Source organism: Passer domesticus, chromosome W (genome assembly GCF_036417665.1).
Source record: "Passer domesticus isolate bPasDom1 chromosome W, bPasDom1.hap1, whole genome shotgun sequence".
In the NCBI taxonomy this organism is placed as follows: Eukaryota; Metazoa; Chordata; class Aves; order Passeriformes; family Passeridae; genus Passer; species Passer domesticus.
In genome coordinates this window covers 46,830,344-46,843,155 of record NC_087511.1, presented here as the reverse complement: position 1 = coordinate 46,843,155, position 12,812 = coordinate 46,830,344, and the positions used below count along the sequence as shown (strand labels likewise).

The 12,812-nt window shown below is 44.2% G+C and overlaps 2 protein-coding genes across 3 annotated transcripts; both read left to right on the top strand.

Annotated features, from left to right (window-relative positions):
- Nucleotides 1-78: 78 nt before the first annotated feature.
- LOC135289001 (signal peptidase complex catalytic subunit SEC11C) lies at nt 79-5,156 on the top strand. 2 transcript variants are annotated; one of them, XM_064402378.1, is made up of 6 exons: nt 91-288; nt 932-1,041; nt 1,484-1,633; nt 2,762-2,881; nt 3,402-3,459; nt 3,861-5,156. In XM_064402378.1, exons 1-6 carry the CDS (start codon nt 106-108, stop codon nt 3,912-3,914), a joined length of 675 nt encoding a protein of 224 aa, XP_064258448.1. In that variant the 5' UTR covers nt 91-105; the 3' UTR covers nt 3,915-5,156. The 2 variants fall into 2 exon arrangements, with proteins under 2 accessions (XP_064258449.1, XP_064258448.1); XM_064402379.1 differs by lacking the exon at nt 1,484-1,633 and having other exon boundaries at nt 79-288.
- Nucleotides 5,157-7,715: 2,559 nt separating this feature from the next.
- On the top strand, nt 7,716-12,611 carry LOC135289002 (gastrin-releasing peptide-like). Its single transcript, XM_064402380.1, has 3 exons — nt 7,716-8,099; nt 8,659-8,909; nt 12,205-12,611. The coding sequence occupies exons 1-3, from the start codon at nt 7,961-7,963 to the stop codon at nt 12,256-12,258; spliced, it is 444 nt and encodes a 147-aa protein (XP_064258450.1). The 5' UTR covers nt 7,716-7,960; the 3' UTR covers nt 12,259-12,611.
- The last annotated feature ends 201 nt before the right edge of the window (nt 12,612-12,812 follow it).

The window sequence follows — 12,812 nt, the reverse complement described above, 5'->3', positions numbered from 1 at the left end:
CTTCGCCGATGGTCCCTCGGTACAGCCAGCTGCTCCGGCACCTCCAGGGGCGAGAAGCAAGGGGCCTCGTGCTCAGGTCCTCTCGCCGCGGTGCGTCTGGGAGTTATGGTTCACCTGGCCGCAGAGGCCCCCTGTGTGTCAGCAGGGCGGAGAGGAAGAAAACTACAGATCCCAGAGAGCAGCGCGGGTGCCGCTGCCACCGCGGGCGCCGCGCGGGGGGCGCGGGCGGTGCTGGCCGGGGCCGCCATGGATCTGTTCGGGGACCTGCGGCGCATGAACAAGCGGCAGGTACCGGGCTCGGCCTCGCCGGGAGCGGGATTGCAAACGCCGGCCTGCAGGGTCCTTCCCAGCACTGTCCCCGTGTGCTGCCGAGAGAAGGAGCCAGCAGAGAAGGAGTGTGGTTAAAGCGCATCCGCTGCTGCCGCGGCTGGCGGAGCGGGAGCCCCGGGGGCAGAAGTCAAGTCAGTGATTTTCCAGATAAGAAATTTCAGTATGACAGGAGCAGGAAATGATGAGACCTTTGCCGAGTCTCGCCTTCTGCAGCTCCTGTTTTTAAGCAGAAGTCGCTCTCAGAAAGCCAGGCGCTGCTGGTAGCCCGGTGCTCCCCGCGTCCCTGCGGGGAGGCAGGGCCGTGTCACCGAACCAGCTTTGATCGTTTGCCAGGTCGCTTCCCCAGCTTTATAAGCCTTTATCAGAGTGTTCGCGTCTGTCACTGACACACAGGAGTGAATGAACCCAAGACTAAGGCACACAGAGGGTTCCAGCTTTATGCTGCAGTGTGGTGGATTCTGACATGGCAACCTGTGCTACCAGACTTGGGCTGGAATAGGATTTTAGCCTAGAATCTGAGGTGGACTTGAGTTAAAGTTCTGTATTGTCCTTCTAAATACAATACAGGACCTTTAAAATCCGATTTTCTTGTTTCACACAGCTGTATTACCAAGTCTTAAATTTTGCTATGATTGTGTCTTCTGCCCTGATGATCTGGAAAGGGCTGATCGTGGTGACTGGCAGTGAGAGCCCCATTGTTGTGGTGCTCAGGTGAGTCAAGGAAAGGCTTTCTGCTTCAAGTCTAGGTATTGTTTTGCCTTTTGTCCGCTCCCCCTCCCCCTTGGATACAGTTGGAATTTGAAATGTCACCTATTTAAAGAAAGACTCGAAGCTGTGTTTGGGCTGGAACAAAAGCCGCGCTGTCAGTAGCCATGGCCCAGTTCCCACTGAGGTTTGTAGGAGCAGTGAATGTGTGAGACCTTTTAAAATCCACCTTCCTTCTGCAGGAGTTTACCCTTCCTCCTGGGTAAACTCCTGCAGATTGCTTTCTGGGATTTGGGTTCTGGTAAAGGTCTGAGCAGTGTAACTGAATGGGTGAAGCTGCAGATCTCTGTTAGAATTGTGGATTTATCTGTACGAATGAAGTGTTCTTTGATTTCATGGTGCTTCTTTCATTTGTGCCAACAAACTCTCTCTTTCTTGTTTTTTGTAGTGGCAGCATGGAGCCAGCTTTCCACAGGGGAGACCTGCTGTTTCTAACAAATTTCCATGATGACCCAATCAGAGCTGGTGAAATAGTTGTTTTTAAAGTTGAAGGCAGAGACATTCCAATAGTTCACAGAGTTATCAAAGTACATGAAAAGTAATGCAACTCGGTGGTTTTTTGTTTGTAAAGCTCCTTTCCTTCCCCGTGGCTTTCAGTGTCAGTTTAATTGTGGTTTGGTGTGTGAGAAAGGCAAGTGAGGATAAGCAGTGAGAGAAGGCTCAGCTGTAGGATGTGATCCACTTCTGTCCCCAGTTCTGTCACACTTTGTGAGGGTCTGTGACCTTTCCCTCAGCGGAGCTGCTCAGGCTTGGAGCAGGCAGAGCTGTGCCCAGGAGGAATCTTGGCAGCAGGAATGTGCGTGGGAGCAGAGTCCACATCTCTGCTGCTGGTTGTGCAGTTGGGATTTCGGTTGTAAGAGCAAATTTTTGATGGAAGGTGGAGATCCAGAATCAGGGTGCAGCCTGACGGAGTGTGTGAGCTTTGCTAACTGAAGTTTTCCAAATTGGATTCAGGATAAAAGAAGAGACTCTTGTTATTCTTGTGTCTCTTGGCCACACTGCCCATGACAGTTCTTGCTGAAAGCAGCAGGGAGAGGGCTTGGTTTGGCCTTGATTGCAGATGCCTGCCCTGCCAAACAGCTCTTCCAAACCATGCTTCTGCTCCTAGTTCTGCACAGTGAAAAGCCAAGCACTGATGTATTTGCTCCATGAGCTGAAGGTGTTTATTTCTTGAGTAGCATCTGTTCTTCCATGCTTTTTTAAAATTTCCAAGAATCGCCTATTTAATTTTTTTTATTACCTAATTTGTCTTTATGAGAACTCCTCATTTCTTGATATCTGCACTTAATCAAAATTCATTTGAAGACTGTAAAGAACTTTATTTGAATTTGTGTTCTGTGGAAGATGCTGATAAAACACACAGGATTTGTTGAGGAAGTTTAGTGCCTGGATGGACAATGTCCCTTTCATGTCCATTGTGTAATTGCTTGCATCAACTGACAGTCTAGGAGTGTTGTAAAAAATGTTTCTTGCTAATATCTGTTGATAGATAAAGTCAGTAAAGTCTGTAATGTTAATGATTTAATGGTGGTTGTTCAATAAGCAGGTCTGAAAGCAAACATTGTTATCTAATCTTGTAGCACTTTTCATCCTCATTTGCTTTGTAGATGTTAATTGAGATTTTTAAATTAAGTGCTATTTAGTTTATCACCTCATTGCCTTCTAGAGGAAATGGGAACATCAAATTTCTGACTAAAGGGGATAATAATGAAGTTGATGATAGAGGCTTGTACAAAGAAGGTCAGAACTGGTTAGAGAAGAAAGATGTTGTTGGAAGAGCAAGAGGGTAAGTAAAGCAAAATGTACTCTGTAATTAAAGAGAAAAATTAGCTCTTAAATCGGTTCTGATGTTGATACAAACCAGATCTGATGTATTTTTTCAAATAGAATTGTAATTTAAAAGAAAACCTGGAAAAGTTGCTTCCTGTAGTCCTCACACTGATGTGGAGTGTGGGGGGAAAAAAATGGGCATTTAACAAATAGTTCACCTGAAAATGCAATATTAACCAGCTTCTCCTTGTAATTGCTGGGAATTTCTAGGAAATTGTTTTGGCATTCCACAGAAATTTTATGGAAGGTTTGAGCTTTTGACTTTGTCTCCTTCTCCTTCAGCTGAGCTGAAATCTCTTCAGATTTTCTCAGATAACTTTGATTAAGGAAAACTAATGAATTTTACTTCCTATTCAGATCCCCATTAGCTGTAGATTGTGGGATCACACTGAAATATTCCAGACTGAGTAACATTAAAATACTTCCTTGAAATATTTGAGGGTCAATTTTACATTCACCTGTTTTGTCAATTACAGGTTTTTGCCCTATGTAGGAATGGTAACTATAATAATGAATGACTACCCAAAATTTAAGGTATGTATGCTGACATTGTGAATACTTGAGTTGCTAAGATAACAAGTACAGACAATAAGAACCTTGCCTCTAAGCATACATGTTAATAAACTTGTGTCTGTGGTTTGGTATCTAACGTAGGATGAGCTGGCTTTCCTTGCTGACTGTTGGGGAGTAGAATTTGTTGTTTGTAAGGAGTTGAAAACATGTAATTTATTAGAATTTTGTTAGTTAAGTGTATGCAGTTGTGATGCCTGGTTATGATGAATTCGACCACTTTTAAATCTTCCTGCAGTTTTGTAGGGCCAGAGCTCTGTAATTGTGCGGTGTGATGTTCGAGAGGGCACCTTTGGAGCAGTTTGTGCTTTCAGGGCTCAGTGGAGAGGAATTGTAACGAGGCTGTGTTCTGTGTTTCTTTGCAGTATGCTCTGCTGGCAGTGATGGGAGCCTATGTACTGCTCAAGCGGGAATCCTAAACACCAGAACAGGGGCAAATACCCAGGGGAAACAACTGATATATTTCAGACGGTTTCATTTCTGTATACAGTTACAAAACTGTGCAAGCTTTTGTCTTGTCTGAATAAACAACTCCTAATGAGTGAAGCTGTTGGCTGCTGGCTAATTACAAAGTGATTTATTCACCACCTTCTGCAGACTGCTCTCGGCTAGCCTGGCACTGGCTTGGAGGACTGTGTGCTGGAGCAGCCAAGGGCTCTCTTGCCATGCTGCAGTGGGTTTGACTGACTGCTGCTGCATCTGACCCCACTTTTCCCCTCCTGTTAGTTTCGGGGGTTATTTTTAATCTGTCACTGCCCTCTTTTCTCCACGATACACACTGTTTTGATCAGTGCTTGGAAGGACACAGAATCTCGGAGCGGGCAGTAAGTTCTAGGAGTTTAGTCAGACTTATGCCTGAGTTGGCTGGTTGTGGCTGCCAAAAACAGCCAGGAAGGGGGGTTCTGCTGCGACTTGGTATGAGCAGTGGGGACTCAGAGCTTTTTCCTTGAATTTGAAATTTGCTCCTTCACGGGGTAAGGAAAAAAGCCCAGATGGCCTGATTTTTAGAGGCCTGGTTTTTAGGGACTGTGTGTGTTGCTAGCGCTCAGGCTGTTGATGATCTGCCTTTTGTGTTCTAGCTCTTAAACTAACCTAACAAAAAGGTTTTCTGGGGCTGTAATAACACTTGTAAATTACTGAATGAATAGCACAGTGGTACACTTCAGGGATATTGCCAAGACGGGGAAACCAGAACTCTTATGCCAGTTTGGAGAATGTATTATTCTCTCCTATCATATGACACCTGAATAGTGTTAAACATAAAATTGATTTTTCATTTAAAAACTTACCTGATAACTGTCTTTTATGAAATTTGGTATTTTTCTCTTATCTTCAAATGTCAGTGTTGCACTTTCAACAAAGCAGAACTTGTTTTCCTTGCTGGCTTTGTTTTTGTAGCTTTGATAAGGAACAGCATGATGCTTTTTTCCTTTGGAGTTCTGTTTCTTCTGTAATCCCTTACCTCTGCAAAAATACTCTATTATACAATAATGACACCTTTTCTGTTGTAACAGCTCATGCTCAGCAGACAACTGCTGAATTTCTCTGAGTAATATTACTTCTTTTGTGTCCTACTAAGCGGTTTTCATGTCCAACTGTATTATAAAAGTTACTTATTTTGTGTCAAATTATATAGAAATAAAATTGAATATAATAAATGGCATGGCAGAATAATGTTGGGATCGTTAATGCAGTCTTCCTGGAAGTGTATCATCCCAGTTAAGAAAAAATAATGTGTTTTTTGGAGACAGTGTACGTGGAATAAGATTTTTTTCTTTCTCTTGGTGTTGCTGAAATCCAGATTTATGCTGTCCACCTACCCAATGCGAGCACAGTCAGCACAGGCTTGGAGAGTGCAGTTGGACATTTTGCAGCTGGCCAATGTGACACTGGGATCCAGTCCCAGGAGTGGCTCAGAGCCGTGCCAGGGGGGTCAGAGTGAATGTCAGGAAGCATTGCCATCCTGAGAGGGTGCTCAGACCTGGGGCAGCCTCCCTCGGGTGAGGCTGGATGTCCCAAGCTCAGCATTCCAGGAGCACTTGGACAACACCCTTGAGCTTCTGGGCGGCCTGGAAGGGCTCAGGCTGTTGGGCTGGATGGTCCCTGTAGGCTGTTCTGGTCCACAGGCATAAATGCTTCCCATTTGAATTCTCCAATTATTGAACCCCTCCACCGCAAGAATCGTAAACCCAAACTTGTGGCTGCCGCAGCAGCCTGGCACAAGTTAAATGTGCAGTGAGCAATCACTGTGCTTAAGCTTCAATTGTCCAGGGCTTCCCAAAGTGCAGCGCAAACAGTGTCGACTATCTTTCACTGGGCCTTACTAGATAAATGTTATTATTTCATATTATTCAGCTTCTGTAAAGTTGTGGAGCTCTTTTCTGAGAAATGTCTTCAGTTCTTCAGGGAGCTGTTGCTGCACTGAGTCGATGGTGAGGTTATTTGCAGAACACCTGCCCTGAGTGCGGGTTAGAAATGCTGGAGCTTAGTCTATTCAGCATCTTCAACATTTACAGAGTATTCCTCAGTGATCACGCCTGTTATTACGTTGGAGATAGGCTTCCACCAGTGTTTGTTCTGTACATACATCCTGGCTGCGTGCAACGCCAGGATCCCTACAAAGAAGATGATGAAAGGCACACCATTCTTATATTATCCCTTTTTATAGCCATCTAATATGCATTGCTGATAGAACAATGATGCTTGTCTAAAATGTAAAGGAAGTGAATTAAAGTGTTATCAGGGTAATAGCATTTAAAAACCATGAATGTTTTCCTGCCATGAAGCACAGCAACATTTTGCTTTGCCATGGGATATATGAAAAAGGGAGGGATATTTTTTAAAAGAGTGAGCTGTTTCTTGATGTTTAAACACAAATTGGTGTTATCAGGCTTCTTCTTTAAGAGAAAAATTGTCTTGAGTGAGTTGAGTCACTCATAGTTCATAACACCCTTTGGTTGTACCTGGTTCCTTTTCTGTTGTGGGGGGTCCACAATAATATTTCTCTATATAATCAAGTTACTATTTTCCTTTGAAGGGTAAGCAATTAAGAACTAGAATAAATCCTTATGAACAACTAAATAAATAATAAAGGCACAGTACATATACAACATAGGAGAAAGGTTTAATTGTTTGCATGGTATTTCCAGTACAAGAGATTTGGAACTGAGTAAGAATTCATGTTTGGTGGGTTTTGGTTTTGTTTTCTGAAAATGGACAATTTCCTCAATTTTTCAATTTCCTGCCTTGATTGCTCCAAACAATTAGAAGTTTCTCTGGATGGCAATATTTTATTTGATCAACTGTCACTCAGCACAGAGCACATGTCAGTAGCTGCACTGCGGGCTGCACAGTGCAACTTGAGGCTTGAGAATACTGTTGTGAATTAAGCAGGAATGCATAATTAATAACCAAAAGAAAAGAATGAATCACATTAATCAGTGAAAGAAGATGAAACAAACTGTGACTAAACAAGGGAACAATTTGGCTCAATACAGCAGGATACAGGATTTACTTCAAAAGGAATCGTACAAGATTTTGCCTGGAAATTATGTTAATTCACATCCGTGTGAGTTTCCAGTAGTAAGGATAGTTCAGTTCCAGTCATGTGGGGCTAGCTGGAGGAGCTGGCAAGTTCCTTACAGTCAGCTCTGCTCTGTGTATCCCAGCTCCTGCCATAGTTCTCTAGACAGCAAAATCATCGCATTACACGTGGCTTCATCCTGTCCCTGTGTTCTCCTGGGTGACAAACGGCACATGAGGACTTCATATCCCATCATTGCTCACCCACCTTCACTCCAGTGAAACCACTTTAAGTGTTCCACTTCAGGGCCTTTCCAGGGATGTACTGTCTCTGTCTTTTCCCTGCACTGCCTCTTCAGGCTGGAATTCTTTTCATCCATTTACTACAAAGTTGGCCAGTTCCAGGTGCCTCAGGGGCTTCAAAGTTTACAGAGAGAGTCCCCGTGCAGGGAAAGCAGAAAGTCCTGTAAATAAATGCGCATCCACTTTACTGTTACTTGTGACTGGAAATTTAGGAGATACTGGAGCCCTTTACACCAGACTTGCTGTTCCAGCGAAGGACAGGGAGACCCTTTGCCCCAGGTGCAGCCGAACCGGAGCCGCACGGTGCGGTCCCGCAGGATGGGGGTGCTGCTCCCCGCGGCTCCCGGGCTCCCTCGGCCGGGTGCTCCCTCAGCACCGCCCCGAGGCGCCCCGGGCCGCCCTCGGCACCGGCCCGGCGGGCGGAGCAGGGGAGCCCGAGCTCGTGCTGCCCAGGGAAGCGAGAGAGAGCGGCCCCCCCGCCCGGGGCAGCCCGGGCCGGCACCGCCCCGGCTCCCCCCGCGGGCGGAGCGGCCCCGTGAGGAGGCGGCAGGCGCGGGCTCCGCGCGGGGCCCGGCTCCGGATAAATGGGGGGCGGCGGCCGTGGCGGAGCGCGGAGCGGCCGCAGCCGCAGCAGGGCAGGATGCGCGGCGGGCGGCCCGCGGCGCTGCCGCTGCTGGCGCTGGCGCTGCTGACGGCGCAGGGCGGAGCGGCGCCGCTGCAGCCCGGCGGGACCCCCGCGCTCACCAAGATCTACCCCCGCGGCAGCCACTGGGCTGTGGGTAAGTGCGGTTTAACTCCTACAAAGGCGCTGGAACGCACGGTTCCTGCGTCCCGTGTCCAGGCGGGGTAAGTCTAAAGCCTCGGCTTCTCCGTCCGCTTTAATTCCAGCAAATCTTACCAAGAGCCTCTCTCTATCTCCAGACAAAGCTCTTGGTAATCGCTGCCCCTTTCTCAGCCACGTTTTCTCTGACCATGTAACACAAGAGACAGAAGAAATTAATACTACTGTGTGACACTGACAAAATCTTCACTCCCAGTAATGCTACAACTCGACATCATCTACCCCCTTCCCTTCCCTTCCCTTCCCTTCCCTTCCCTTCCCTTCCCTTCCCTTCCCTTCCCTTCCCTTCCCTTCCCTTCCCTTCCCTTCCCTTCCCTTCCCTTCCCTTCCCTTCCCTTCCCTTCCCTTCCCTTCCCTTCCCTTCCCTTCCCTTCCCTTCCCTTCCCTTCCCTTCCCTTCCCTTCCCTTCCCATCAGTAGCAAAGTCCCACTGATGTTTGAACAATCAAATTTTTACCTGTTTTGGTTCATTTTGTGCTACTTTAATTGTTGTTACAGGACATTTAATGGGGAAAAAAAGCACTGGAGATTTTCCTTACGGTTTTGAAGAAGAAAACAAGACACCATTTTCAGCATTACCTGACAATATCAAGCAGCTGGAAGAGTATCTGCAGTGGGAAGAAATCTCAAAATATTTGCTAAGGCTGCTAGAAAGGAATGAAAATAAAAGTGGTCACTTTTCAAAAGGAGGGCTCCCCTGGTATACCAGGAACACCTGGGAGACAGATGACAATAGCAGTTGGAAACATGTAAGTAAGATAAAACCTGTAAAGATACTCCATGTTTTCAGTTTTTGGTTTACAGTAGCATATCAGCTGGTGGATTGTCCAGAAAAGCAGCAGAAAACATCACATGTATTAGACATTCAGTACTGTAAGATTCTGCTCTTGATTGCAGATTATCACTCACCGACTGTATTTTTGATTACTTCATTTGCTAGTGGGTATAAACACGGCATGCATTCAGTAGATTTTAGTGCCTAGGCTCCCTTCAAGCTGCTTGGTTGGGGCATTTTCTTTTCTTTTCTTTTCTTTTCTTTTCTTTTCTTTTCTTTTCTTTTCTTTTCTTTTCTTTTCTTTTCTTTTCTTTTCTTTTCTTTTCTTTTCTTTTCTTTTCTTTTCTTTTCTTTTCTTTTCTTTTCTTTTCTTTTCTTTTCTTTTCTTTTCTTTTCTTTTCTTTTCTTTTCTTTTCTTTTCTTTTTCTTTATGCTTAGGTGATCAATGAGCAGCACATATTGCCCAGCAAAGCCAAGCTGGTGTGAAAAACAAGTGTGAGGGCAGGAGGAACCACAATACACTGACTGCCCCCTTCCATCACCGTTCAGGATGTTCTGCCTTGGGCTGAGTAAAGCCACAGGGCTGCAGAATTTTCTCTGGTGCCAGCTTTGTCCCTGTTTCCTTTGCCTTTTCTCCAGCCCATGGTGCTGGCTACTGCTGTGGTCATTCCTGGGTTTGCTAAAGGAGTCTGGGGCTATTGATAAGCTGCCCCTCCTCATCCCTCAAGCTGATGTTCTTTCTAGTGCTGTTGCACAAGACAACAAGGTTTGGAACAGATTAATCCCTATTATTTTGGGAAATCCTATAAAATACACTGGGAAGGATAATGGAGGTTTTACAGAAAGTAGTTGGGGTCTAATGTAAATCACAGGATCCACAAGAAAATTCCTTTCCTTATAATATCTCAGGCACAGTCATGGTGATAAAGCTTCAGAATTCTTTCAGGTGACAGTGAAATGGAATAAAAAGATTAATACGCCCCCTTAAAGACATTAATGGGAAGAATTTTTCCTTCCCGTATTCTACTGCAATATGATGTCATTAATATTCCTGGGCTAACTTCAGCCTGGTTTCCCTCCTGAAATCCTGGTGCAATCAAATCAGTAAATACTTAGGCTTTTATTTGAATCTGGGTAAAAATTCACCCTTTAAATTAAGCTGTGATTTAAGTCTCTCACACCAGTGATATGAATGCTGCCCATGGGTTTCTTTTTGGCTGTGGCTTTATGATAGTGATGCATCATAGTAACAGATTATTAATACTATCTAAAAGAGAAACTATTTATTCTGTCTTCAGTTCTGCAGTGTGCAGCTTTGTAATCAAATTAAATGAACAAATTCCATTATTTAATGTAAAGAGGGAAATGTTCTGACTTCTAAAATATCTGTCAATAAATCCTACTTAGGAAGGCTGGAAGTTGCCTCCGGTAAGTTGAATCATATCCATATGTGTGTACTTTCACCGTAAATTAACATCCGCATTTCTGTGGCCAGACATTGAACATCCTTATGGAATAATGAGGTTATTGCCTTAACCATCCAGATTTCTGCAAGGATTAGTAAAAAAAGCTCATGTTTTTCCTGTGACTAAGATAGAAGACAACTTGCAGAACCTCATTTGGCCATAGAACCTTTGATGTCCATCATTCAACAGTTTCTTTGTCTCCACTCTGAAGTAAAATCTAATGAAAGGAGCTGTAGCTGTACCTTCCTGCTGTTGGACACAAACATCTGATGATACACAGCCTAGACAGGATATGATGTCCTGTTTTCCCCTTGGCTTCAAGAAAGCACCTAAAATTTAAGGTACTTCTGAGATCTTCCTTCTAGATGAAGAAAATATGAAGATCAAAAGGAATGTGCTTTGCTCTTTTGAGGGCTCAGATAGTTTCCTAAACATTTCAATAGTGAGAATTATTTTTCATTTTAAAGTTATTTTGAACAAAAGAGGCCTTATTTATAAAGGTGGAACTCTGATATACAGAATGTGACATTCATGTGCATAGTGATACAAATGCATAACTGGCCTTTGGGGGTTGATTGTGTAGATTTGTCAGGATGTGAGGGGTTTCAGGTGCACAGGCTTTGGTTAGACAGCACCGTGGGGTAAGGTGCTGCTGCACCACAGCTGTGGAAGGTGTCCATGCACAGGAGAAGATTACCAGGTACAGGAAGCTGAGGATGATGCACAGCGCATCCAGAAAATTTGTCCTTGGCATAAAATACTTTTCCAAGCATATTTAGTGTGAGTTTGGAACAGAAACTTTTGCTAGGAGGAGCCAGACACCAGGTTTGTAGCAGGTTACTGTTTCCTGTGCAGTGGCCTGTTGGACTGACGTACTAAATGTGACCAAAAGGAGGTAAACAATGAACCCAGCTACCAGCTTCTGGAAGAGCTGTCCCAGGAGCACATGCCCACCGAGGGCTGCATTCCCATGCACTGATGGAGATGCCAGCCACAGGAGGGGCTCCACCTGCTGCACACACTGCAAAGACTGCCTGTGTTGGGAAAAACAGACTCCCAGAACTTTGTTCCATGGATGCTTTCAAATAGAGCTGATTTAATTTAAAACTTGCATTTTAAATTTAAGGTCAGGAAGCGCCAAAGCTAGAAGTAAATACAGATAGGTGCCTCAAGCAACTCAATTCAGGGTCTCTCTTATTAGCCCAAATCATCCAGTGCATCACCACTGATGCTCACACTGGGCTGCACATTTCTTAAGAAGAAAATAATTATTTCTAAAGGACTCACTCAGAGGAGGGAAATAGCTGTAGCTCACATACAGTCAAATAATTGAAGAGGTGAGCCCAATACTTCTTGGGGTTTGCCTTAGGATGGTGTACCTGTGTTATTTTATTTTCAGTTAATACCTTGCCTGCTCTTTATTCTGTGAATAAATTACAGTTAATGTAGTTAAAAGGGATGGCAAATCTCTCCTGCAAGTTGGACTAAGTGCAAAAATAAGTTGGAAAATAAACTTTAAATTGTTTCTATTAGTTGGCTTTTTCACACTAATGAGACAGGATATAAATGAGATGGCACACAGAATTATTTGGGAGAATGACTTTACTCCTACTTTGGCAGTTGGTTATTACACTAACCAAGACAAATGGGGTCTGTTTCGGAAAGATTATTAGGAATATGTTTGTTATGTGAATGCACACAGCAGTTATCTATTAGCTTTATTAACTTATAGAAAGTTTATTATCTTAGCAAATTACTTTATTCAGGACTGGACTATAAATAATATATTTTTCTTTTTATTAGATGATGGACTATCTGCTTCAAGTTGTGAATATGAAAGAGAGCACTCCAAGCTGAAAGAAGATCACTAAATCATGAAGAAATCAAATACTTTCTGTAAGAGACTATATTTCACAAGCACTTGATTGTATCAGATAATCAACCCGGTCACTTTTCTGTACACAAGAATTCCTTTGTGTAAAGTACTTAAATACACATATTCTTGTATGGTTCAGCAAGGACCAAATCCTCTATTTCATTTTCAAGGTTGCATTTTCTCATTTGAATGGCTTTGATATATATATAAAAAATTGTCACGGAAGGGTCTTCCAATTAATTATATTACTTACCTATCGAATCATTTCATCTCTTAGTTTGAAACTACATGACATTGCAACATTCGCAATAAATAGTAACAAGAAAAAGGCGGAGTTTATGCTTTTATTTGAGTTAATCAGTGAAATTCTCTGTGTAAAAGCCAGTAGCAGAGGCCACTGCCTCCCCCGGGACAGCACGTGTGTTGTACTTCCAGCCGCTCCGCCGGGAGCCTCCGTGCCCCGTGTGCGCCCGGGGATGACGCTGTGCCCGCGGGCCCGGCCCGCTCCGGCAGCTCCGCGGGCCCGGGGACCCGC

Excerpts from the sequence above, each read along its gene's own strand:
- LOC135289001 (XM_064402378.1), top strand. The coding sequence starts at position 106 with ATGGTTCACCTGGCCGCAGAGGCCCCCTGTGTGTCAGCAGGGCGGAGA. Across the intron at positions 2,882-3,401 it reads GTTGTTGGAAGAGCAAGAGG|GTTTTTGCCCTATGTAGGAA; the intron begins GTAAGTAAAGCA and ends TGTCAATTACAG. Across the intron at positions 3,460-3,860 it reads ATGACTACCCAAAATTTAAG|TATGCTCTGCTGGCAGTGAT; the intron begins GTATGTATGCTG and ends GTTTCTTTGCAG.
- LOC135289002 (XM_064402380.1), top strand. The coding sequence starts at position 7,961 with ATGCGCGGCGGGCGGCCCGCGGCGCTGCCGCTGCTGGCGCTGGCGCTG. Across the intron at positions 8,100-8,658 it reads CGGCAGCCACTGGGCTGTGG|GACATTTAATGGGGAAAAAA; the intron begins GTAAGTGCGGTT and ends TTGTTGTTACAG. Across the intron at positions 8,910-12,204 it reads ACAATAGCAGTTGGAAACAT|ATGATGGACTATCTGCTTCA; the intron begins GTAAGTAAGATA and ends TCTTTTTATTAG.